Source organism: Dacryopinax primogenitus, assembly GCF_000292625.1.
Source record: "Dacryopinax primogenitus strain DJM-731 SS1 chromosome Unknown DACRYscaffold_6, whole genome shotgun sequence".
Taxonomy (NCBI): domain Eukaryota; kingdom Fungi; phylum Basidiomycota; class Dacrymycetes; order Dacrymycetales; family Dacrymycetaceae; genus Dacryopinax; species Dacryopinax primogenitus.
In genome coordinates, this window is record NW_024467203.1 from 1,210,951 (window position 1) to 1,234,834 (window position 23,884).

The window sequence follows — 23,884 nt, forward strand, 5'->3', positions numbered from 1 at the left end:
AAGGAGCTGGCGGTCACTGCGCTGGACTTTGGGCACCCACAGGCAGACGACCCGCTCAACACTCTCTTCCCTCCGGACCCCCCTGACTGGGGTGACACCTCCCCCACTGGTTCAGCAGATCGACCCCTATCAGCCGAGAGCGAAGACACCGACTACACGGGACGCAGTGTCTCCGCCTCCGCTGGGAGCGTGTACGAAGCCGCAGGAGACCTTCCTCCTCTCTCCCTCGCAGAAACTGGGATCGTCCGTCTACCACCGTCGGAGCCTTCCACCGGCTCCCGCTCCGCCCAAGGATCGATCCAGACGCATGAAAGCATCAGCCGTTCAGGGCGCAGTACGAGTTCCCTAAGCGTCGACAGCAGACCACTTATCACTGCCCGGTTCCAGCATACACAGACTGAGGGGGGACATCATGTGCTCGTTGGAAGGGAGGGTGTGCTCACGAGGTGCGAGGACGAGCCGATACGCGTACCGGGTGCGGTACAGGGGTTTGGAGTGCTAGTTGCTGTGGCGGAGGATGAGGGGTCGGGGAACCTTGTTGTGCGGCAGGTTTCTGAGGTGCGTGTATGCACTTTCTGGAGAAAGGTGGCTAATATATGCTCTATCCGCAGAACGCGCTAGAGCTCCTGGGTCTCTCTCCCGAGTACCTCTTCTCCCTCACATGTTTTACCCAGACCCTTCCACCCTCACAAGCCGATATCCTCTGGGACAACGTACAGTACCTCTATGAGCTAGATACCGATGTCGACGGTTCGGAGGGGCAAGACTCGCCCCAGGTGTTCCTCCTCTCCGGCTGGGGTCAACCGGGCTCCGCATTCCCGGAAATGGAGGACCCCCGCGACCCGCACCAGAGGAGAGAATGGACCTGCTGGTGCGCAACACACCGACCTCCTGGGAAAGAACAATCTGGGAGGAGCTCGAGTAACAGCGGGCGGGGCCAGGGTGTGCTCATACTCGAGTTTGAGCTGGAGCGGGATATGTTCAACCCCCTTTATCCGCCTGCATCGGAACAGTTTGCGCCGGGGGAGAGTCCTTCTGCGATGCGCGCGAGCGGGGGTACGTCTGGGAGCACTACGGCGAGTGGAGCCCGGAGTGGGGCAACAAAGAGGGCGCTTCAAGACGGAGCACGGTCCCCTCCCGACGTTGGGGAGGGGACCACAGTATTACGAACTGGTGCCGAGGATCTCCCGGAAGAGTATCGTCCTACCCCGGAAGATGTGCTCGAGAGTACGACAAACCATGCTAAGCCTCTTAAGGCGCTCGAGCGGATGCGGAGGGTGAACCGGCAAGTGGTGGCTCGCGCTACTACCGCGCCGCTGAGCACCATCGGTGCCCGGACGGCGGATGGCGGCAGTCGACGTACAAGGGTACACGGTGCCTCCTCTGGCGTAAGCACGATGGACGTTTTCGCCCTACTTTCGCAAGTGGACGACCAATGGGGCCGCGCGCCCGACCTCGAGAGTTTCCTCAAGATCGTCGTGGGCATCATCAAGGACCTGACACAGTTCCACCGCGTGCTCGTATACCAATTTGACGAGAACTGGAATGGCCAAGTCGTTGCTGAGCTGGTAGATTGGAACCAGACGCACGAGCTGTTCAAGGGGCTGCATTTTCCGGCTAGTGATATACCCGCTCAGGCCAGGCAGTTGTACGCCATCAGTGAGTAGTTGCTAGCGCTTGTGGACATCGCTCATGATCGATGATGAGGGCAGATAAGGTTCGGCTACTGTATGACCGCTCGCAGATGACCGCACGCCTCGTAGCGCGCAGCAGGGCAGACCTGGATACACCTCTGGACATGACGCATTCCTACCTGCGTGCTATGAGCCCGATACATATCAAGTACCTCTCGAATATGGGCGTGCGCGCGTCCATGTCTATCTCTATTATGGCATTCGGCCAACTGTGGGGGCTCATCGCGTGCCATTCTTATGGCCTGCACGGGATGCGCGTCTCTTTCCCTGTTAGGCAGATGCTTCGTCTCATGAGCGACTCCATCTCGCGGAATATTGAGCGCCTGTCCTACGCTCAGCGACTGCATACAAGAAAACTTATCAGCACTCTTCCGACCGATCAGCATCCAACGGGGTACATCGTTTCCAACGCCGAGGACCTGCTGAGCCTGTTCGACGCAGACTTTGGCATCCTCGTCATTGGCGAAGGGGCCAAGATCCTAGGGCCGAATCATGGTGGCCAGGAAGTGCTCATCGTCGCTGAGTACCTCAGGTTAAAGCAGTTCAACATCATGCAAGTTTCGCAAGCGGTGACGAAGGACTTCCCTGACCTCAGCCTCCCCTCCGGTCTGGATATTGTCGCTGGGTTATTGTACATCCCCCTTTCGAGCGGAGGACGGGACTTTATCGCTTTCCTCCGCAAGGGACAGCTGAAGGAAGTCCACTGGGCTGGAAAACCGTTCAAAGAGCCAGGCGCCGGTGACCTCGAACCCCGGAAATCGTTCAAAACGTGGTCCGAGACGATCGCTGGCCGCTGTAGGGCCTGGACGGACGAACAGCTCGAGACTGCTGGAGTGCTCGCGCTTGTTTATGGAAAGTTTATAGAGGTGTGGAGGCAGAAGGAGACAGCGATCAAGACGACTCAACTTACGAATCTTCTATTGTCCAACGCGAGTCATGAGGTCAGGACGCCGTTGAATCATATTATCAAGTGAGTCCTTGATTTGGCTTTTCAGATGAGAGCTGAAGAAGTGTAGCTACCTCGAACTCGCGTTGAACGGACAGCTTGATAGCGAGACCCGGGAAAATCTCAAGCTTACGCATACTGCTTCCAAGAGCTTGTTGTTCACCATTAACGATCTCCTGGACCTGACACGGTTGGAGAGCGGTAACGAAACGTCTTTCAGTGAGCCGTTTGATCTTCCTCTCGTCATCCAGGAGGCCGTCCAGCTTTACAGGATCGAGGCTGAGAGGCGCAAGCTCCAGTTTACGATCGACACGTCAGAGAGCCCAAAAATCGTAGTCGGCGATGCTCGCAAGATCCGTACTGTGGTTGCTAACCTCACCGCTAACGCTGTCAAGTACACTTCGGAAGGGATGATCACCGTTGAATCGCGCGTATTTCAGGAACCTGCTGGACTGCGCGATAAGCGCCAGGTTGCTGTAGAGATCGTTGTTGGAGACACGGGCTGCGGCATCGAAGCCAGCAAGCTGGAGAGCATATTTCGCGAGTTTGAGCAGGTCGAGTCGTCTACTTCCAGGCCTGGAGAACGAAATGGCCTGGGCCTGGGCCTCGCCGTCGTTGCCCGCATCGTGGAGCAGCTTGGTGGTCAGTTGCGCGTGGATTCGAAGGTCGGACAAGGATCGCGGTTTTCTTTCCTCATACCTTTCGCCCTGCCTTCGTCGGACTCCTCGGCGGGCTCGTACTCGGACTACACATCACGATCGGTGTCTCCCGCTGGCTCTGGCCCTCCAAGTTCAAGGGGTTCGAAGGGCAGCGCTATTGATAATCTTGTCGAAGCACTTCAATCGGACCCTCTTCATCCGCAGGGGCGCACAAGTACATGTAGTCGCCGCACTCGATCGACATCCAGCGAGAAGCTGCTACCTGTTTTGCCTAGCATCCAGCGCACACCTTCAGTAGAACAAACCGGCCAAACTGGCCAGCCAGGTTACTTTGATGTCGGCGGATCTCGATATCCTGTGCGAAGCATCAAGATGGATGAATTCGACCTTGACAAGAGCGTACGAGAGCCGAGAACTGTCGAGCTTCCGGAATCATCTACGGCCGGCCCTTCTGCCCCCAGGAGATCTGTTGATTTGTCTCAGCGAAAATCGTCCCATCAGACCAAATTGCCCGACAGTGCTCCTATCAGAGGCGGTCAAGCACCGCGAAACAGGAAGGAGTCACCCACTGCTGGTCCTGCTAAGCTGAGAATCCTTATCGTTGAGGTAATTCAACCCCACGTTATGTCACACTCATCTAATCACGTTGCTAGGATGATCCGATCAACCGTATGATCCTTCACAAGCGCCTTGTTACCGATGGACACGCAGTGGTTAACACGACCAACGGGCAGGAAAGCGTTGAGAAAATCAAATCCGATCGAGATTTTGACTGTATCCTCATGGATATTCAGTATGTCGTTTCACCGTCAAGCCCCTCTGACTAGCTAACACGTTTGATAGGATGCCCATCTTGAATGGTTTCGAAGCATCAGAAAAAATACGGGAGTTCGAGAGGGGCAACCCACCGGTCCAGGATGCCGTCCGACCGTCGGTCGCTATCAACGGTCGCATTCCCATCTTCGCAGTGTCCGCCTCACTCGTTGAGGGTGCGAGAGAAGCGATGTATGATCGCGGGATGGATGGCTGGATTCTAAAGCCGATTGATTTTAGAAGACTTGGTGCTCTCCTGAGAGGCATCACAGACAACGTTCAACGGGGTAATGACGTTTACAAGCCAGGGCAGTGGGAAGCAGGTGGTTGGCTTCAGTTGCCAAGAGGGTTAAGCTCTCCATTGCCCGAGGTGTCCGCCACCCAGAACGATACGAGAAGGACAAAGGAGTAATTGCGGTAAAATCCGAGCTGTGGGATGCTGGACCATTATGGGCACCTGTACTCACGACTTATTTCTTCCATCTTTGGGTCGTCAACTGCAGTTGCAAATCCAGACACAATCACCTCGAAGCGCATTCCAATTCATGGTAGCTGTTGGGCCTTCATGTATTCTTACCATCCGCACTGTACTTCTCATCAGAGATACCTGGCCCTCATTGATTTCTGGATACTTTTTGGGCTTTTGAGTGACTTATGCCAATAGACGTTGTGCCTTAATCCTCACCGCGGAGCTTTCGGGGGAAGTTTGAATCACGTGTTCACCAGAACGTCCTTTTTGAGGTGGCGACTCAGGGTTCCAGCGCTTGTCCCCCCTCACACGACCAGCACAATCATTGCTCACACCAATTGTTTACAAGACCTCCAACTTTTTCCAAGCAACATGATTCCCAGTTCTCGCTTTGCCCCAGGCACGAACGCTCGCCCGAGAGCGACGGCCCAAACGATCTGCCAAAAATGCCTCAAACGCGGTCACTTCATGTTCGAGTGCAAGAATCCTCGGCCATACGTCACGCGTCCGAGTCGGACTGAAATGCTAGAGAACCCGAAGTTGAGTGCAAGGGAGCTGGGGAAGCCGACTGTTGATGTCCCAGAGGAGTTTACTAAGTACGTTGATTGCCTAAATTCTTGCTGAGGGGTGCTTACTCATTCTAATTAGGAACGGCACGGCAGATAAGATATTAAAACAAAAAGAAGAAGAGCGAGAACGGGAACGAAAGCGTCAGAAGCGTGGAACTCCTACCGAGTCGTCTGACTCCGACTCTGAAGACTCAGATAGCTCAGATGATTCTGATTCTGAGTCTGACTCGGAGGAGTCAGATAGCGAGAGATCGAGCGACAGAGATAGGATAAGAAAGGCACCAAAGAGGATAGAAGAGAGTAAGGAACGCCGTCCGAGGAGGGACAGTGAAGATGTGGATGAAGATCAGTCTCCGACGAAGAGATCTGCAAGGAGAGACCGCAGTGAGGAGCGGCATAAGAGAAAGCCCGAGCGTAGGAACGATGACGATGGTCGACGCGACAGGAGGAACGACAGCGGAGACGACAGTGAGGATGAGCGGCACGGGAAGCAACGAGGTACTGGGCGGGACAGCGATGATCGTCCGCGTCGCCACTCAAATGACGATGACAACGACCGACGACGCGATTTGGACGGTGAAGACGGGCGCCGACGGCGCTATTCAGACGACAGAGATGGCCGCAGACAACGCTATAACGAGGACGAGGACGATCGTGGTTACAGAAGACGTGGTGAAGCCGGCGACGACCGCCGAAACGACGGAGAGCGCGAACGCAGCCCACGGAGAAGATAAAGACTGACGGAGACGGAGAATTGCCGGAGCCGAGTCCCGACCGAGGCGCATTTCCACATGGCTGTGTGCTCTAATGAAACCGTTTCTATGTTCCCTTTCTTTCTGGTTGAACGAGAACTAGTGATTATCACTGGCTTCTTTGCTTCTCGTCTTCTATCCTGTCTGATGTGAAAAATGCGATTATGGGTTGTGATTCATTGCTCATTGTGTGGTAAAGGTGTGGTAACTCGACCCATTGCCCTCCAGGCGTTACCTCGTAACAGTCGATTCTCCCACAGCAACGGAGTAAATTAGAAACTCCATAGATAGAATTACAAACCCTTTGAAAGGGAATTCGGGTACAGGGGTGAAGGGTCCTTCACTAGTAGCGCTGTCAGTCGCACGGAGGCAAAAGAGGTGTTCCAATAGGAGCGCCGGGGGGCCATCAACGCTCACCTCATCGTCGTCGTCCACAGCGTTGACATTTCACATCGAACTCCAAGGGGTTATGCACATGAGCAGCTGACCGACGTTGAGGACGACATTTTGGCAGTGTGGACATACGTGAGTTCTCTCAAGTGAACGCGAAGACTTTGTGTTTACGAAACATCGCTTTGTTGTTGCTTTACGCGGGGCAGCCCCAGCGGACGTCGTTAACACGACCAAGCGAGGTCGATACCGCGAGCATCACCACCAGCAGGCTGTCTGCGTTCAGCTTTGCATACCGCCTGTCAGCTGGATACCCGCTTCTACGCTCCTTACCCGCTTCCGAGCATACCGGCAACGCAGACCCCGCGCATACACTCTACACCCATCTCGCTTTTTTCGCTCTCATCGACACCATCGCTTCTCCCGATAGAATAGCTCAACATGGCTGTGGCGACGGCGGGCTCCAACCTCCTCATCAATCCCTACGATGAGATGGTTGTCCCGGCGCTACGGAAGCGTGCGTGTCTTTCTATTTCGGCACTAATGCCTTGTAATGTGCTTGTTCCCGCTGTCTGACACATTCTTCTCCGACACAACAGGCCTTGAAGCCGAATCGCGCCTGCTCACCTCGCGATTGTCAGGGAGCTTTGACGCCTACTCCATTCCTGAACCCCACAATACCCCAAGCACCAGCAATCGAGGAGTAGAAGCAGCTTCTGGTATTCCAGCCAGCAAGTCCCGTGCTCGCGTCGCTTCTCCTGACCCGTACAACAAACCGAGCTCCATCCCTCGCCCGAGCCTACAGATGTCTGCACAATACGCCCAATCGACACGCGACCTCTTACTTGGTGCAAATGGATCATCTACGACATCGAAGCAGGACAGGGTGACGAGAAGCGATCGCATTCCGCAACAAGCAGTGATGCGTGACAGGGAGCAGGACCGTGAGAAGGAGCTGGGGAAAGGAAAGGGAAAGGAGCAAGAAAATCGTGCACCTGGACAGAGAGCGCGCAGTCGGACGCAGAGCACACCCTACGCATGTAACGAACTTGTCGCATCTGCTGCAGCTGCGACAGCCGCTGTCGCTGGTGCCCCGTCTGTTCTTCCCACCCCCGCATCATCCCGCGCCAATTCTCCTCAGAACCAACCCAACGGCTCAACTTCAGCAATGAACCCCAACGGTCAAAATCTCACTGCAAGCGCACTTTCCTCTCGTCCATCTGGCATTCCTGTACCTCGCTCTACTCCTGCTCGACCTAGTGCCAAGACCCCTCGAAGTAGAAGCAGGAACGCTACGACTCCAGTCACCTTCCCCACTCCAGCAGAGGATGGCCATGCAAGAGACGATCTCGACTTGCAGCATCTCACGCCGGAGCCACGAATGCGCTACCCTCCTTCTCCCGAGCCAAGTCCGGAGCTGAGCTATATACGAAACGTCCAAGCACCCTTCCCGCTGTCCGGAAGCGTTATGGGTGGTGGAGCGAGTGACAGTGATGCCGGACGAAGTAGCTTCGAACGGGACATGCGTGCCTCACGTGCTGCACGTCGGCGCAATGACCGATCAGGCAAGGATGACAGGGGTGGTTTAGGGGAAATCGAGCTGAACTATCGTGGTGACACGCGGCGTAATGGTGGGCGCGGAGAAGTGTACAAAGGCCACACGGAGGAGCAGCTGGAGATCGCCACGTTTGGGCACGATTTATCTGCCGAACGAAAGGCACTCAACACAGGCCCTCAGCGCCGACGAGGCGAACTCGATTATCTGGGCGTTCCAGATGACGGCACGGTGCGAATTAAGGGCTCTGCACCCAGTCCGAATTCAAAGCAGCACATGGCTTGGGGTGAGCTGGCTCTCGCCGCTGGATATGGCGATGGCTACGAAAGCGGGGAGATGGAGTTGCACGACGAGAGCGTCATTCGGGAGCGTCCGCTCACGTGGATGGTTGAGGGTGAGGCGAGCGTTACAGACTTAGTACTCCAAAGCTTGAGAAACGAAGGTGGCCGGGAAAGCGTCGAGTTACTCTCGCATGCGGAGGAGGCCGAAGAACATTGGGAGCTGGCCCACGAACAGCTGGAACCTGAGGGCCTGGCATACGAGCAGCCTCGGCAACCTGCACAGCCAGAAGAATTACCAATACGAAATGGTGCAGGAACGGCTGCGAAAACCCAACCGATGAAGGTTCATGCCAAGGGCAGACTGCAACAAGTGGGTTTAAACAAGTCGGCGCCTTCTGGTCAGCGAGCACCTGAGTCTTCCGGCATCGCTAGCAAGAAAGACGCCAAAACAAACGGCAATGCCAACCCTGCCGGTACATCCGCTCAAACCCGGCAAAGAGTGGCATCCAAACCAAATACGCCCGCTGCCAGGCAGCGCGTTGCCTCCAAGCCGTCCAAAGTGTCTGGTCCAGCGGTCTCTGCTAAAGCCAACGCACAGCCTCGATCAAAGTCGCAACCTATCAATCCACAGAAGTATGAGCAAAGGGACAGTAACGCCTCAATGTCCCTTGCCGATGCCATACCTGACATTCCTAAACGTGGAATCGAGCGAGGTAGAAACTGGGATGAGGTCGTGTTGCCGACAGTGGCAAAGCAGCTGGGTTTGGATAAACATGACGATGACCTGCCCGAACCAGAACCGGAAGAGGTGATTTATCCCCCTGCCCCAGGAACATTCGATTACGACCATTCGAAATATCGTGCACCAACGCCTTCAGATACAGTGGCTCACACTCCCCGACCGCTCTCACCACAGTCTGCCGATGGACATCTTGCTCCCCCAGAGAAGATTTCCCACAGGGTATCAAGAGAGATTACTCCCCCAAAGCCCCCTGTCGAGAGCCCTCCTGTGCAGGTACCGCCAAGGATATCATCTCCTGCGCCGTTCGCCTCGTATTCTCCACTGTCGGAACGTACACCTGTGCAAGCTGCAGATGTAAAGCTCCAGAAATCCAGCACCGCCATCGAACGCAGCAAGGACATTCGGCAATCCAAGCCGCCGAAGATCAAAATCTCACCCCCAGCGGAGTTCGCTATGGAGGTCGATCGCGACGAGGAAAAGCACACCAGTGGTTGCAAGTGTGTTGTCATGTGATGTTGGAGGCCCAGTTCCAATTCTAGTTTTGGCGCGGGATTTTACTGTGTGTACTATAACTTCCTTCTCTCGTTTTCTCTTCAACTTTCGGGCCACTGTCGTTCATCTAGACTGCGCATCTCGGTAACAACCTTCATTCCCTCCCTTTCGCAGTTTCCTTTCTTTCTACCATCGACCACCACGCAACCAAAACCGCATTCGATTTACCGTACATGTCACCACCCTTGCTGCTCTATTCCTTTTTTATATCAGCGTTGTACCCCAGTTCCGCCCCAAACGATGGAACAATCGTTTCTAGCATAAACCTCCTTTCCTTTAGGTCGTCTGCGGTCAATTCCTTTGTATCATATGTACGGAGAAATGGATCACGGATTTGTTCGATTACAAGCAGTGCATAAGTGAATACAAGTACAGCGGCATGCAGCCGTTAACTCGGTTATGCATTGAATCGTCTCCATTCCGCATCGTCGTTGCGTCGTTGGGCCAATGCCTGGCAGTACCGCGTTACCACTGTGGTGTTCGTCGTACTCCCCGCCTGTGCATACTGTAATACATACCCCGTGCGCATAGGTTGACTGTTATGGATAAGCACGGGCATCACGTACCGCCGTCCGCGCAGGTAGCGAAGAATTTGCTCGCCCGCACTCCAGTTCAGGAACACGCTGTCCTCGCCCTGCTGAGCGAAGGACTGTCTTCCCGCCCCAACAGGCACATTCTCAGACTCGTAACGTGCGTTATCAGATATGACACGGATCTGAGATGCCGTATCGTGGGCGCGCACGAATGCTAAGAATAGGTTAACAAACCCTCCGAGAGTACGGAGAACACCGGACGTACCTTCATTCTCCTCAAACCAGCACTTGGCAAGAGCAGTCGAAGTGAGTTCAATAACTAGGATACCCAGCGATCGTGCAAATGCAACCGTTTGGAGGTTGTTTTTGGGGTCGTCATCCATCCATATCAGGAGGGGGATTCGTAGGTTACTGGAGGGGGAAGATACGATCTTTGCAACAGCTGGTCCTGCTCCCTGCGTCTTACCATTAGACGGCATAATGTGCTCTGTCAAGCCAACTCAATATCACCATAAAGTAGCGGAGAGAATAGAACACACTTTGTTTTGTGAACTCGTCGATGACTACCCGGAGACTCCTTCCCTGTGTAAAGTTCTCCAGGCTGCTTGGGGTGATTCCCCCCACCGCATACTCGTCCAACCGGAAGAGCAAGGCCTCGCATGCTGAATCCGACAGTCCAGATTTGTACCATGCCTTGAGGGAAGTGGCAAACGTGTTCGGAGGCACGCAGAGTAGCTGTGAGCAAGGTGAGTCATCAGACGAAGAATCGGAGAAACCGGTCACACTTTAGCGCCGACGTAGTCTTTCCAGAAACTCCGGATTTCTCTGTCTGAGACAGTCGCTAGAACCAGGTCTTCCGTATTGTCAGTATTGCTAGATACAGATACACCCTGGGAGGGCCCGGAGAAGAAGCTTTGCATTGTCACGCCGAAGAGGATAACAACCAGCTGATTCGTCAGTTGCTTCTCGTCACTCATCAGCTTCTTGGTGACATCGTCGGGGCGGAGAAATTCCACCGCTTGCTGGAAGACGTTCTTCCCCTTTCCATTCAGTGGGGATTCCCCGTTCAGCTGGAGGAGATGGTCCTGCGTGCAGAGGAGGGTAGACGCCAGAGCGCGAAAGGAGGCGATCACCGCTGGCGTGAGCTTCTGCGCCGCTTCCCGAGACTGGAATTGCAGGGTGATGCTGTGGATCTGCGCCACGGTCAGCGCTAGGTTCCGCGCGACGTCTGTCTGCTCTTGGCGCACTCCGAACCATGTCTGGAGGTTGGAGGCGAGCGTACAGACCGAGGTGACGATCGAGAGCGGGTCCATGTCTCATCTATGTTGAGGATAATGGTCTGTTTGTTATTTATGAGATGGGTAATGACCATGTTGGCGCCCATGCTTTTGTTGTTCGGAATTGCGACCTTTGAGGCGGTGCCTTGCTTTTTCCGAAATACGATGTCATGCACCGCAGTGCCTCCCGAGCGCCCTGAGAGCGGCACGTGACACCCACGTGCAGAGTCATTGTGAAGCAGAGAGATCTAGAGCAAGCGAGACATGTTTCCGATGCACGGCCTAATATCCTGCCAAGATCGTCAGAACAGACCTGTTCGGTAGAGGAAAGCCACACACGGGGCAGGGGGCTGGGATTGCTGATCATCTACGCTATGGGTGTTGGCAGGGGGAATGGAGAATGGCATAGGCTTCGAGGGGAAGGGGGAATCAGAGCTTCGGCTGAAGAGGGGAAGCTGAATATTGTAAGCGAGATCAGATCATTAAGCATATTAATGTTGTTGCCAGAAGCCAAAGTCATCACGCGATGGATGATATGATTTATCACAATAACAAGCAACCAGGAGGCTCGTCACTAATGACAACATTCATGCTCTCTGACGAGGGAGGGGTCTAGAGGCTGTCGTCTAGAAGAGAACGTGAACTTGCTCTGACGGGCTGCATTTGGTTCACGTGCATATCAGGAAGACGGGGACGGTCCGGGATTGATCACGTCGTCCGACCCCAGATGCTTCTTATTATTCTATGCGGGTTTGACGATGTGACATAAGCTCAGGTTGCAGCTGGAGTTCTGGGAGAAGATTCCTTGTTCAATAGAGTGGGATGCCCCTCCGAGTATTTGTCAAGTGAAGAGGTAAAAAGAAAAGAAAAGAGGCGCAGGGTATAATTTACACTGCATAACCCCTGACCACCCGTCGTGCGGGACCAAACGGTGTGGACGTCGTCTCTCTTTGCTCACCGCATCCTGCTGCTTATTGGACGTCTTCGACGGGGGACTATCAATACTTGGAACAGACGGCGACGGGGATATATCTCTTAACACTGTTGCAGTGCATTCACAGCCCCGAGTGACGTTTCACTGTGGCATCGCATCCCATCGTCGTTCATCAAATCCCCACTGTTCATACACGTCCCAAACAACCATTTCGTATAGGCTATTTGCTACAACTTCTCTTCAGTCATGCAAGCTTCGCCAACACCGTCCACACTTTCCTCTTCCTCTCTCTCCTCCTCGACGCTCTCCTCCTCAACTCTCTCTCCAGCATCCATCAACATCAACACCTCAGTCTCCCCTTCAGGCTCCCCATCACCATCCTCGCCCCTCGTTAGAAAGAAGCGTAACTTCAAGCCTCTCGGACTGGCCATATCTCCGGTCGCGCCCTCTCCAGGCTCATCTCTTTCTATGCCAAGCGCGATGCTCGCAGGTGTTGGCGGCGCGATCGTCAGCAGGGAAGCGACGATCACACCCGATCATCCGCTGCCTACTCCACCACTCCTCTCGGTCCCCAAGCCGCCAATGGGAGGTGGTATCTCCACCCTCCGCCCTCCGCCTCTCGGTGGTGGTGGGGGAGGTAGACGTCGCCCACCCCCTCTGCTCGACGTCTCCAAAAGCAAGGCCCTCCCCAAAGAACCGAAAGAGAACGGAGTACACGTCTCCCCGGCGCGTAGCGCTTCATCTGCCGGTGGATCCTCACCCTTCGGATACTCTTCCTACCCCGGTGGAACACCAAACACCGGCAGCCAGAGGACAAACCTGCAGAACAAGCTTTCGGAACAACTGGCAACGCTGGAGATGGGCGAGAAGGGGGAGAGGATCGAGTTGAAGGTCGAGGATTTGAAGACAATTTGTGAGCTTGGGCAGGGTAATGGAGGGACGGTCAGCAAGGTCATGCATATCCCAACGGGGAAAACGATGGCACGGAAGGTGTGTTCTCTCCATTTTCGCGGGCGGGGATGGGACGTGATGCTGACAGCTTAATAGTTGGTACTCATTGATGCTAAGCCTGCGGTGAGGAAACAAATCCTTCGTGAGCTACAGATCATGCACGACTGTCGTTCTACCCGGATTATCTCCTTTTACGGCGCGTTTGTCGCCGACCCACATATATGCATATGTATGGAGTTCGCGGACAAAGGGTACGTTCTCATTTTCCTAATCTATGGTGCTGCTTGATCGTGTGCTCGAATGATGCTAATGCGGCATACAGGAGTTTGGACCAGATATACAAACGGATCGGTGCGATCGACATTGAAGTCGTGGCGCAGATTGCGCTGGCTGTGCTTGAGGGGCTTACATATTTATACGACGCCCACCGCATTATTCACCGAGGTGCGTTTCGTCCCCGCTGCTTCGGACCAATTTGCTGACACACACACAGATATCAAACCGAGTAACATCTTGTTCAACTCGGCTGGACAGATCAAGCTGTGCGATTTCGGTGTCAGCGGGGAGCTGATTAACAGTATTGCGGACACGTTTGTGGGCACGAGTACCTATATGAGCGTCAGTCCCTTCTTTCGCCAATTGTATAGCCCTAACGCTTCACATAGCCCGAGCGTATCCAGGGTGCACAGTATACTGTCAAGTCGGACGTGTGGTCACTTGGTATCACCTTGATCGAGCTTGCTCTTGGCAGGTTCCCTTTCAGCGACGATGATTCCGAGCTAGAAGAATCAGACGAAGAAGACGAAGACGCAGACGCAGACGCAGATGCAGATATCGCGCATTACATTGCCAACGGGCTGTCTAGTGCCTCTTCTGTAGACACAGAGCGGAGTTTCGCGGACAGCGAGGATTCTTTTGGCGAGGGCACACTCTCCCCGCGCCGCGCACCGCTCGCCATCCCCCCTCCTACTATTTCCATCTCCTCTGCTTCGACCCACTCCGCCGCCGATACGGACACCACTACCACCCCGCAGACCTCGCGCGGCGCGCCCAAGCTATCCGCTGCGACCAACGTTAAGAAGAACAGGCGCAAGTCGCGCGGTGTTTCCCTTCAAGGTGGCGGGATGACAATGTCCATCCTCGAGCTCTTGCAGCACATTGTCAACGAGCCTGCGCCCACCTTACCAGCGGCGAAGTACGGTCAGGAGGCGCGCGACTTCGTCGCCAAGTTACTGGAGAAGAAGCCTGAGGACAGGCCGAGCCCTAAGGAGCTCCTCGGGGATAGATGGATGATCAGGGCTCGAGAGGAGGGGTATGATCTTGTCGCATGGGCGGAGACGATTCCCTGAGCTTTGCCACGGAGTGGATTACGGTTGCGGACAGTGTCTGGCAGCCATGATGGCATGCACAATATGTGTGCATGTACGAACGCATGACCTATCCGCGGATACGCATGCAGATTACATACCCCCCGGGGGCGACGACCTGTCCTCCTGCTCTTCCCTTCCCTACGCGCTTCGCTCATGTTTTATTTCCGAGTTGGTTTTGTCTCGTCTTATTTTTGTTTAAAGAGTGGATCCTCTCTTTACTTCTTCACGCTTCACGCACGCCCTCGATACCTTATGCATGCATGTAATGACCCCCGGAACGTCCACCTGGGCGGCTCGGCGCTGGACGCGGGGCGCGCGGAAAGAACAATTGGAATCGGAATATCGTCGGTTATGGAGTGTGTATAATATGATCCACTGGCGACACGATTCAGGCATGATGAAGAAAAACAGATACAAACTGTAACACATAGTCTCAGTCCCAGTCCACTGCCTCCTGTTTCCCGTTCCAGCTCCACAGCCTCATCCATCAAACGGGAACAGCTCAAACCCTGCGCCTATCGTCACCCCCTCCCCCAAACTGAGATTCAATGCCTTCGGTTTCGGCCAGCTCCCGGTAATCTCCCCGATTGCCATGTCGATGCTCGCTCGTTCCGTTCTCAGTCCTTCGCTCAACAGCAGCAAGCTGCCCGTTCGGTTGCTCGAGAACTGTGCATGGAGTTCTTCTAGGGTGTGTGCGGGAAGGGCCGCGCTCCCATCGTCGACCCCTACGTTTGCGGGAGGGGTGACCCGCACCTGTGCACGGGAACGCAGATCGAGCGTGAGAGTGCTGATTTCCCACGGCAGGCCAAGTGTGAGGTTATACACCACACAATTGCGCATGTCGTTCGCTTCGTCGTACACTTCGAGGTACAGCCCCGGGAATTCAGAGCCGTACTGGATTGTCCAGTCGAAGAAGCCTGGGTCTTGGCTGGCGAGGCTTATCCCCAGACTTGCGAGGTCGGAGGGGAGCGAACGATCCCACGTGATGCTAATAGTGCCTGTGGCGATCCACCCTAGTGTGGTGAGTGTAAACTCCCCAGATGGAGGGATGCCGATGTGGATCCACGTGGTGTTGCCAATGGTGAGGTTGGCATTGCGCGGGTCATTGAAGAAATGGGGAGCGGTGCAGCCCAGGTCGGAGCCGAAAGCGATGACCGTGTCACCTGTCGGTGAGTCGGGTCCGCGGGGCTGCGAAGAGGTGAGCATATGCCAAATAATTTGAGGACATTACGTACTCCAGGTGCAGCACTGATAGCCCACACCATTGTACCAAATACGAGTGTGGCGAGGAAAACCAGCAACATGACCCTCCATTCGCACCAGCGCTTTCTCCATACACGCCTATGCATCGGCCACTGCTTTTCATGATACGGTACACCGTGTTGATCCTCTTCGCGTTCGTTTTTGCGCTCGTCGTCTAGTCGATAATCGTCCATCAGATACCGTGTTGGAAAGCGGGCGGTACCTTGGGCAGGAGGAGGACCCGTCAATGTTGTCAGCTCCATATCTGGCTCAGATGAGACCGGCCCATCGGTTGGTAGGGGTTTGTAGCCAGCTTTGCTTTTGCCTTTGCCTTTGCGATCCATTGAAGTTGAGGTTGAGAGAAAAGATGAGACAGGAACGAGAACCAGCACACAACGCCAGGTGTACGAGCATGATTATCTGTCGGAAGGTCGAAGACGACACAGCCGTTCATTGGAAGAGCTATGAGCCAAATGTATAGGTTAACCAATCCCGAGTTGCCAGATTGAGCGTTGAATTCTCGCCATCGCCTAGAGCGTGGTAAAGCGTAGTTGTAGCTAAGGTAGGTGTCGATGACTAGCGCAGAGGTGTAGAAGAGAGAGAACGTACCGAAACATCGGGCCGAAACTTACCGTTGCCATGTTTACATTCCGGAGGTACGGAAACGTCCATCGGATCTCCAAATCTGAGGAATCGGGCCGACGATCATCGGCCGTAAGCATTGGCCAACATGGGCGTTATGAATGAATATCACTAACACAATAACAGCAATCCACAAGCAGCACGTGGTATCACACAGCTGCAGACGCAATACAAGAGCCCGTAAAACGAATATCACTCATCTTGCCACCCTGACTCCACCACATCTGGCAAGATATTAGTCTTTTGATTCCTCCTCAACTTTGGGATCTTCACTTTTCCGTAATCATGACTGATAGCAACGTTATCTCCAAGACGATTACGGAGAAGATCGACGAGTTGAGTGGGGAACTCCGCAAGCTCAGCCTTGGCATTCACGGTCCGTCGTCACCCACTCCTAGTAGAGCATTGTACTTACTATATCTAGAACATCCCGAGCTCCGCTTCGAGGAGAAGTGCGTTCTCATCCCACCCACTCTGTTGGATCTTGTTTCATGCCAAGCTTAGATACGCCCATGATGTTCTAACGAAGTTTATGGAGTCCAAGGGATTCAACGTTACCCCACACTGGAAGGATTTGGATACCGCATGGGTCGCGACGTTTACCCATGGCTCTGGAGGAAGGAACCTTGGCTTCAACAGCGAGATGGATGCGCTGCCAGGTATCGGACATGCTTGTGGTCATAATTTGATCGCGATTGGGTGCGTTCTGGTCTGTAGGTGAAGGAATGCGAACTGATGGGATATCAGGGGCGTCGCAGCCGCGTTGGGTGTTGCAGAAGCGATGAAGCAACACAACATTTCGGGAACCGTCACGCTTATGGGCACACCGGCGGAAGAGGGAGGAGATGGAAAGTGTATACTGTTGAAGAGAGGAGCCTACGACGGGCTGGACGCTTGCCTGATGTACGCGGTCGGAACGTTGGACCGAGTAAAATCCTAACATCTCACAGGATCCACCCTCGCCCCGGTGCGAAAGACTGGCATGGTGCGAACAGTTGTCTTGCAAGGGCGCAGGTAGAGGTCGAGTATACGGGTCATACGTGCGTATCCTCTTCCACCTTGAAAAACCACAGCTAACATCCTTAGAGCGCCCATGCCGCATTTGCCCCATGGGATGGACGCAACGCGCTGGATGCAGCCGTTATTGCATACACGTCCATCTCGACCCTCCGCCAGCAGCTGAAACCGACAACCCGCGTGCACGGCAGTTTGGAAGGAAAGGACTGGACGCCTAACGTCGTGCCAGACTATGCCAAGCTGAGCTATTATGTCCGGACGCCGAGGTATCAGGAGATCGGGCCGGTTATGAAGAGAGTAAAGGAATGTTTTACGTACGTGCTGACGTGGGTTGCTTCGGTGAAGATATGGCTTACAAGGAGACAGTGCAGGAGGACTGGCAGCAGGTTGCGAGACGAAGATAACTGAACAGTCGATGATGATCGACTTGCTTACAAACAAACCACTAGGTAGGCCAATTCAACTCTTCGACAGGTTTAAGCGCTGATGGTTTTTTCCGCAGCGGAGGAGTATAAGAATATCGTGGAGGGACAGTTCGGGAATAAGGTTGACCTTGGTCCGGAGGGATTCTTTGGTGCTTCGACAGACTTTGTTCGTTTGCCTGTCCTTGTAAACCCGAGTCGACGATGTCTAACCATTATACAGGGAAATGTCTCCCATGCCCTTCCCGGCCTTCACCCAGTTTATGCCATCCCCACCAAACCAGGTGGAGGAAACCACAACCCGCTGTTCACAGCGGCCGCCGCAACACCCGAAGCACACGCCGCAACCCTCGTCGCCGCGAAAGGGATCGCGCTCACTGGGATGAAGGTACTTACAGATTCTTCATTTGCAGTGAAGGTTCGAGAGAGCTTTGAGGCGGATCTACAAAGGATGAAGGAAGAGTTCCCGGATGCGTGATGTTATGACCTTGAAGAATTTGGATTGGGTTGACGGAGTTGAACAACACGGATAACCGATATATGTATGTGTAAAGTGAAAGAAATCAATGACCCCCGTTGCAATTTTATGGATGACTTGCATTGCCGCTTGTGACAGAGTCTTGGCTTGAGAGCAAAGCGTTCTAGGCCTTCCTTTAAGTGGTTTGTCAGCGACTGTCTAAAATGGGCCATGATACCCCGCATCTCACACCTTGTGCTTCGTCATCTCGATCGATCCCTTTGATCTCTCTGGAAATCCATCGGGGGTGTAATGTAGACGCGCCCCTTCTCTCTCAAGCAACCATTCACTCTGGCTAACAGCTCGCTCCTCGTCTTTCGAAGATCTATTCAAACGTCCGTGACCTACAAAATGCCGTCCGCAACCGCCTCTCTCAACGGCACCCTCATCGCCCAGTCCGACGCGACCGTCGTTGTCGAGGGGAACCAGTACTTCCCACCTTCGGCGCTGCAGGACCAGAGCCTATTTGAAAAGAGCGATACGCATACGACATGCCCTTGGAAGGGGTGAGTGCCTTTTTTTTGGATCGGAAAGTGCTCCAAGACTGAAGCTGCTGGGTAGGTTGGCCAGCTACTACAACCTCAAGTTATCCGACGGAACAGTTATTCCTGATGCGGCCTGGTACGTAGCTACCACGATCCTCTTGAACAATACCGACACAGTGCGTAGGTACTATCCCGACCCAAAGCTGCGGCTGCTGAGATCAAGGATTACTTCGCCTTTTACAAGAACAAAGTCAACGTAAAGGTACAATGAAACAACCTCGTGAGCTTGTAAAATGCAGTTAAGCCGCCCTAGCTATGTATTGTTGTTCCATTGTCAAAGATTGTATATTAAAATCAAATGATATGGCTTATTGCTAATCAAAGTGGAGCGTCGTGGTCAGCGTGGAAGAGTGATGTGGGATTATAAACTACAAATGACAAGTCATACAGGTCTAGACATTCCAGATTGCCTCGTTCGTGTTCCCATCTATTCAAACGACAACAGTAACAGCCTCGCCTCCCTTCTCCGTCTCTCCCCCATCCGCGTACTCCAGGTCCCCACTCCGCTCGTACTCATACATATCCAGTGCGATCTCACAACTCTCCCTCACCACCCTCGGTGCGTCAGGACGTTTGTTCCATTCCCTCAGATGTAGGAGTACGTCGTCTGTGGCAATCCCGCCGAGTGCTTCAGCAGCCTCGTGCCGTACCATGTCCGCTTCTGTCGGCTTCTGGAGCACTTTGAGAAGCGCGGGCACCGAATGTGGGTCGCTCATCTGTCCGAAGACGAAAGCAATCTCGTGCTTGAAGAGGTCGCTCGAGTCTGTAAAGCCGTCTGCAAGCGCGTCGATCGCTGTAGGAGTACCGATGTCCCGTAGAGCGAACATTGCGCGGTACCGCTGGAAAAGCGGCAAAGAGATGTCGAGGAGGCGCGCTCGGAGAGCAGGGATCTCCTCCTTCTCCTCGCTTGGAGGCGCTGGATCGATCGACGTAAACTCGCTTCTCTCCCTAGAGCGGAACTCCTTCCCCTCCGGAGAATTATCAAATACGACCTTGGCAAGGGCGATCTCGCACGTCTCGCGCACAGCGCGGTCTGGGTCAGAGATATACTGCTGGAGGACGGGCATGGAGGTGGGGTGGGCGATCGCACCCAGAGCTTCGGCGGCTTCGTGTCGTACCATGGGGTCTTCGTGGGTATCTCGAAGGACATGTTCGAGGATCGGAAGTGCGGATGTACGCTTCATCTGGCCCAGGCAATATGCAAGCTCGTGCTTCAACAACGCCGACTCATCAGCGAACCCTTCTACATCGTTAGCACCTGATGAATTGCAAATTAGAGTATGGGATGAGGCACACCATTGGAGATAGCTTTTACCGCTCGGTCGTCATCCAAATTCCTCAAGGTGAACAACGCCCGAAACCGTCGGTGAAGGGAAACGTCCCCCGCCTTGTTCAACAGAACAGATTCGAGCTTCTCGAGCTCAGCATCCGATACTAGCTGCTGTTCCACAGGCATCCCAATTTATAAGAAAGAGCACACAGATCACAGATGAGATGGTATAGGGAGTTCAAGTTGCTAGCACATGGGCGCTTAAGACTGAGAGTGGCGCCGTCAAACAGCGCTGAAAATTCGCTGTCAGTTTTGCTATGTAGTGGACCCTGACGATTATTTCGACCACTTTTTCCTACGTCGCCATACCCTTTCGTTACGACGTTTAAACAATCAAAATGCCAAAATCAAAGAGGTCGAAGGTCGGTGAGTATTACTAGGTTTCTTATGGAAATAGAAATGCTGACATCGACGCAGTTTCGCTCACTAAAACCGACAAGAAGACGAAAGAGAACAAGGCGAAGCTCATCGAAGATGTAAGTTCCTTTCCATCTCCGTTTTAGTCTACTCTGAATGAGAACTCACATTGTGACTGCAGATAAAAGAAAATGTATCGAAGTGGAAATATGTTTACGTCTTTGACGTGTCCGATATGCGAAACGGGGCGCTTAAGGACGTGAGGAAGGCCTGGAAGGGGTACTTCGCTCTCTTGCTCATGTGTGCGAGTACTTAACATATTTATCTTCATTCGGCGTATAGGACGGGGCGGCTGTTTTTTGGTCGGAATAAAGTGATGGCCAAGGCGCTCGGCACGTCTGAGGAAGAGGAGCTGAAGCCCCAGTTACGAAAGCTTGCCAACGTGCGTTCTTTTCTCCTCATGCCGAGTATCGCTAACCTCCCGAACAGCGGCTAGAAGGGCCTGTAGGCTTATTCTTCACCGACTGGGAGAAAGAGGAGACCAAAGCCTGGTTTGACGACTTCCGACAGAAGGACTTTGCGCGTGCGGGGAACATTGCCAGTCAGACGGTAACCCTGCCTGCCGGTGCGTGCATTTTTCATCATTACAAAATTGTCTAATGTATTTGTGTTTCATACATTTCGTGAGTGCAGGCCCGATAGTACAGTACAACGACCCGGATTCTCCCTTTCCGCACAGTATGGAGCCCCAACTGCGCAAACTTGGCTTATCAACCAAGCTCGTGCGGGGTATCCCTTCTGTCGAAACACCACATGTCGTGTGCACCGTCGGCAAAAAACTGAGTTCGGAGCAGGCGCAGCTACTGAAACTGTTAGGGGTGCAGATGGCAGAGTTTAGGGTCAGGCTGAGGGCGATGTGGACTGAAGATGGTGGAGTGGAGGAATTCGTGATCGAGGATGACGAGCCGGTCGCTGCTAGAGGTGATGACGATGAGGCGATGGGCGAGGGTGAGGATGATGAGGATGATGAATAGGCTATGTCATGTCTTGTCGTTTTGCCACTCCCGGCGGGCCTGTACTGTATATCCATCCCTATTTCCTCCCTCCGTTCGCTCCGTATGTCGTGTCACAATGCTTTGGTATGCTGACCGTTCGACTGCCCATTCAACTGAACATTTGACTGACCATTTGACTGGCAGTTTGACCTGTTCGTTTTGTTGTTTGACCCGTTTGTTTTGCCGTTTGACCCGTCTGACTTGCCGTTTGACCCGTTTGACTTGCCGTTTGACCCATTTGACTGACCGTTTGACTGAGCATTTGTTAGGCCATTTGTCTGACCGTTGGTGATGATCATCGTAGACTTTGCCGCTTTCATGACCGGCACGGATGTGATTGCCGGTGGATTCGACTGTGCACGAACAATCTGCACTGCCTTCCTAACGATTTCGCGATCGTGGTCCCACCTGAGCTGCACGATTGCCTCGTCATAGCCAAAGAAGCCGACCTCGTAATGCTCGTGTTCCTCGAGCGGTTGAGGGGTACATCCGTCTTTCATCTGAAAAAGGAATTGCCCAAATCAGCATTTGATCAGAATTTCTTTGATGGTCGTGTGACCCATAAGTGGATGGGCGACGGGCCGCGGACGCACCTTGCCAATAAACCAGAAGATCATCTTCTGGTGCCCATGCCTTGTCTGCCGCATCTGCACCGCAATGGGTTCTGTACAGCTTGTGTTCCGAACAACATCTCGCACGCGACCAAGAACCGCTGAGTCGGTCGCGCGGGTGCCGAGTACGCAGGGCAAGAGCTCGCACTCGCACCCAGTCTCCTCGAACGCCTCCCGCACGGCAGCCGCCTCGAGCGTCTCCCCTACGTTCTTCCGTCCTTTGGGCAGTAGCCATGAGCCAGACTGCGTCGCGCTGAGAGATTTGACAAGCACGATTTGAGAAGTGGAAGGGATGAAGACTACGCAGCCGCATGAGATGACAAAGTCTTCCGCGAGAAAAAGCTGCGTTTCTTCCGGCATCGTCTCGTTTCCTTTGCTTGAAAACTTTGCTAAAGGGCCAAGACGTGGTAGTTATAGATGAAGGAAAGGAGAAAAGGGGCAAAGGGGGGTCGTGTGCGATTGTTAACTGTTGATGAGCGGTGCCCGGGGATGGCCCGTGCCGCTGAGGCTGACTGGAAAGCGCTAAGAAAGGGACTGTGATGCGGAGAGTGTGAATATCCGCCTCACTGACGTGTGGCGCCCATCAGCGTCCATGTGAGTCAAATCCATGTCATACCCGTGGGCTTTTGACTTCCATGTTGCTTGGCAGCGTGGGATAAGAGCCCCGGGAAAAAAGCAAGGGAAAAGGAATCGTCCAACAATGTGCTCCTTGGGAAATACATACATTGCAATACAAACCCGGCAATATCGTATTCCACACTCTATCTCAGATCCCAGGGTACTGTTATCCCGGCCGTCTGGCCCGCTTCCATGCTTCTCTCCCTGAAGCTCCGGGAAGGTTTCGGAGCGAATCAACCGCAACAGATCGCAACAGATAATGGAATACATAAAACAATATTCTCACCAACAAATTCACCAATGACTGCGATCATGACTTTGCAGCGGCCGAAGACGCACCCACAGCCTTGGGCATCTTCTTCTGATCCCCACCTGCAAGCTTCTCGATATCTGCTTCCTTGAACGCATGCGGAGCAACTTCGAGAAGCCACTGGGGCTTGATCTCCATGACTTGCCTGAGGTACTGCTTTGACGTCAACACGAGCTCATAGTACAACACAGCCTTCGGCGGCGGTTGTTGCTGGAACAAGCTGCTGCTCGGGTGGATATACACAACCTGGTTCATCTTGATCGTCCTGTAGCTGTCGCCACTCCTCTGGAGATGCGCAGTGTTGTAGAAATAGCCAGAGGTGATCGCCTTCTGCACAGGGACGATATCGTTCGAGTTAGGGTTGGATTCGACGACGACCTCAACGCGCTCGCACAGGCCTGCGAGCTGGTCCCGGATATCCCGCACGCGGGAGAGCACCTTGTGCTGGACAAAGTTCTCGTAGCACCAAGTCATGCTGTAGTTCGTGTCTGCCCATTGCTCCCACACGTTCAGGAGGGTGAAGTGGTCCCCTCCCTGGCGGACAAAGTTCTGCCTCGCCTGGTCCGCATGCAGCTTCTTGTCCTTCGGTCGGTAGAAAAGGGAGCTCGACTCCTGCAGCATGCTGATAATAGACAGCACCTCGTCCACGCAGTGATATTTCTCACTCTCGATAATCGCCTTGGAGAGCATCGGGTCGACGGGGAACTCAGCCATCCTTCGCCCAAGCTTCG

General features: G+C 53.9%; 10 protein-coding genes across 10 annotated transcripts; 7 read left to right on the forward strand and 3 right to left on the reverse strand.

Annotated features, from left to right (window-relative positions):
• Positions 1-366: 366 nt before the first annotated feature.
• DACRYDRAFT_65545 (uncharacterized protein) lies at positions 367-4,591 on the forward strand. Its single transcript, XM_040775788.1, has 8 exons — positions 367-558; positions 612-1,659; positions 1,713-2,664; positions 2,711-3,513; positions 3,598-3,775; positions 3,854-3,905; positions 3,953-4,092; positions 4,143-4,591. The coding sequence occupies exons 2-8, from the start codon at positions 825-827 to the stop codon at positions 4,522-4,524; spliced, it is 3,342 nt and encodes a 1,113-aa protein (XP_040630222.1). The 5' UTR covers positions 367-558; positions 612-824; the 3' UTR covers positions 4,525-4,591.
• Positions 4,592-4,953: 362 nt separating this feature from the next.
• On the forward strand, positions 4,954-6,012 carry DACRYDRAFT_94295 (uncharacterized protein; the record flags this gene model as incomplete). The annotated part of the gene is made up of 2 exons (XM_040777211.1): positions 4,954-5,177; positions 5,230-6,012. The coding sequence occupies 2 exons, from the start codon at positions 4,954-4,956 to the stop codon at positions 5,882-5,884; spliced, it is 879 nt and encodes a 292-aa protein (XP_040630223.1). The 3' UTR covers positions 5,885-6,012.
• A 489-nt stretch (positions 6,013-6,501) lies between these two features.
• DACRYDRAFT_115513 (uncharacterized protein) lies at positions 6,502-9,595 on the forward strand. The gene is made up of 2 exons (XM_040770020.1): positions 6,502-6,809; positions 6,892-9,595. The coding sequence occupies exons 1-2, from the start codon at positions 6,734-6,736 to the stop codon at positions 9,381-9,383; spliced, it is 2,568 nt and encodes an 855-aa protein (XP_040630224.1). The 5' UTR covers positions 6,502-6,733; the 3' UTR covers positions 9,384-9,595.
• A 224-nt stretch (positions 9,596-9,819) lies between these two features.
• On the reverse strand, positions 9,820-11,268 carry DACRYDRAFT_115514 (uncharacterized protein; the record flags this gene model as incomplete). The annotated part of the gene is made up of 5 exons (XM_040770021.1): positions 9,820-9,958; positions 9,989-10,169; positions 10,221-10,442; positions 10,495-10,690; positions 10,741-11,268. 5 exons carry the CDS (start codon positions 11,266-11,268, stop codon positions 9,820-9,822), a joined length of 1,266 nt encoding a protein of 421 aa, XP_040630225.1.
• A 1,040-nt stretch (positions 11,269-12,308) lies between these two features.
• DACRYDRAFT_99604 (kinase-like protein) lies at positions 12,309-14,646 on the forward strand. Its single transcript, XM_040777607.1, has 5 exons — positions 12,309-13,156; positions 13,214-13,368; positions 13,440-13,561; positions 13,611-13,735; positions 13,783-14,646. The coding sequence occupies exons 1-5, from the start codon at positions 12,413-12,415 to the stop codon at positions 14,464-14,466; spliced, it is 1,830 nt and encodes a 609-aa protein (XP_040630226.1). The 5' UTR covers positions 12,309-12,412; the 3' UTR covers positions 14,467-14,646.
• Positions 14,647-14,967: 321 nt separating this feature from the next.
• DACRYDRAFT_15170 (uncharacterized protein) lies at positions 14,968-16,073 on the reverse strand (the record flags this gene model as incomplete). The annotated part of the gene is made up of 2 exons (XM_040771080.1): positions 14,968-15,675; positions 15,723-16,073. 2 exons carry the CDS (start codon positions 16,071-16,073, stop codon positions 14,968-14,970), a joined length of 1,059 nt encoding a protein of 352 aa, XP_040630227.1.
• A 423-nt stretch (positions 16,074-16,496) lies between these two features.
• DACRYDRAFT_21536 (uncharacterized protein) lies at positions 16,497-18,378 on the forward strand. Its single transcript, XM_040772435.1, has 9 exons — positions 16,497-16,747; positions 16,796-16,823; positions 16,876-17,070; positions 17,119-17,274; positions 17,322-17,411; positions 17,460-17,702; positions 17,755-17,837; positions 17,891-17,979; positions 18,034-18,378. The coding sequence occupies exons 1-9, from the start codon at positions 16,657-16,659 to the stop codon at positions 18,286-18,288; spliced, it is 1,230 nt and encodes a 409-aa protein (XP_040630228.1). The 5' UTR covers positions 16,497-16,656; the 3' UTR covers positions 18,289-18,378.
• Positions 18,379-18,678: 300 nt separating this feature from the next.
• On the forward strand, positions 18,679-19,083 carry DACRYDRAFT_106494 (DUF427-domain-containing protein; the record flags this gene model as incomplete). The annotated part of the gene is made up of 3 exons (XM_040768278.1): positions 18,679-18,833; positions 18,889-18,988; positions 19,036-19,083. 3 exons carry the CDS (start codon positions 18,679-18,681, stop codon positions 19,081-19,083), a joined length of 303 nt encoding a protein of 100 aa, XP_040630229.1.
• Positions 19,084-19,235: 152 nt separating this feature from the next.
• On the reverse strand, positions 19,236-20,390 carry DACRYDRAFT_21537 (deoxyhypusine hydroxylase). The gene is made up of 2 exons (XM_040772436.1): positions 20,169-20,390; positions 19,236-20,112 (listed from the first exon to the last, which is right to left on the reverse strand). The coding sequence occupies exons 1-2, from the start codon at positions 20,326-20,328 to the stop codon at positions 19,304-19,306; spliced, it is 969 nt and encodes a 322-aa protein (XP_040630230.1). The 5' UTR covers positions 20,329-20,390; the 3' UTR covers positions 19,236-19,303.
• Positions 20,391-20,540: 150 nt separating this feature from the next.
• DACRYDRAFT_78248 (uncharacterized protein) lies at positions 20,541-22,721 on the forward strand (the record flags this gene model as incomplete). The annotated part of the gene is made up of 7 exons (XM_040776325.1): positions 20,541-20,568; positions 20,620-20,678; positions 20,741-20,838; positions 20,902-21,001; positions 21,049-21,184; positions 21,253-22,114; positions 22,208-22,721. The coding sequence occupies 6 exons, from the start codon at positions 20,541-20,543 to the stop codon at positions 21,591-21,593; spliced, it is 762 nt and encodes a 253-aa protein (XP_040630231.1). The 3' UTR covers positions 21,594-22,114; positions 22,208-22,721.
• Positions 22,722-23,884: the final 1,163 nt, after the last annotated feature.

Coding starts and splice junctions, on each gene's coding strand:
- DACRYDRAFT_65545 (XM_040775788.1), top strand. CDS start 825: ATGGAGGACCCCCGCGACCCGCACCAGAGGAGAGAATGGACCTGCTGG. Junction 1,660..1,712: donor CAGGCAGTTGTACGCCATCA/GTGAGTAGTTGC, acceptor TGATGAGGGCAG/ATAAGGTTCGGCTACTGTAT. Junction 3,514..3,597: donor TCATCCGCAGGGGCGCACAA/GTACATGTAGTC, acceptor CACCTTCAGTAG/AACAAACCGGCCAAACTGGC.
- DACRYDRAFT_115513 (XM_040770020.1), top strand. CDS start 6,734: ATGGCTGTGGCGACGGCGGGCTCCAACCTCCTCATCAATCCCTACGAT. Junction 6,810..6,891: donor TGTCCCGGCGCTACGGAAGC/GTGCGTGTCTTT, acceptor CCGACACAACAG/GCCTTGAAGCCGAATCGCGC.
- DACRYDRAFT_99604 (XM_040777607.1), top strand. CDS start 12,413: ATGCAAGCTTCGCCAACACCGTCCACACTTTCCTCTTCCTCTCTCTCC. Junction 13,369..13,439: donor ATGGAGTTCGCGGACAAAGG/GTACGTTCTCAT, acceptor TGCGGCATACAG/GAGTTTGGACCAGATATACA. Junction 13,736..13,782: donor GCACGAGTACCTATATGAGC/GTCAGTCCCTTC, acceptor CGCTTCACATAG/CCCGAGCGTATCCAGGGTGC.
- DACRYDRAFT_21536 (XM_040772435.1), top strand. CDS start 16,657: ATGACTGATAGCAACGTTATCTCCAAGACGATTACGGAGAAGATCGAC. Junction 16,748..16,795: donor GCTCAGCCTTGGCATTCACG/GTCCGTCGTCAC, acceptor TACTATATCTAG/AACATCCCGAGCTCCGCTTC. Junction 17,412..17,459: donor GTCGAGTATACGGGTCATAC/GTGCGTATCCTC, acceptor ACATCCTTAGAG/CGCCCATGCCGCATTTGCCC.
- DACRYDRAFT_21537 (XM_040772436.1), bottom strand. CDS start 20,328: ATGCCTGTGGAACAGCAGCTAGTATCGGATGCTGAGCTCGAGAAGCTC. Junction 20,113..20,168: donor GGTAAAAGCTATCTCCAATG/GTGTGCCTCATC, acceptor ACGATGTAGAAG/GGTTCGCTGATGAGTCGGCG.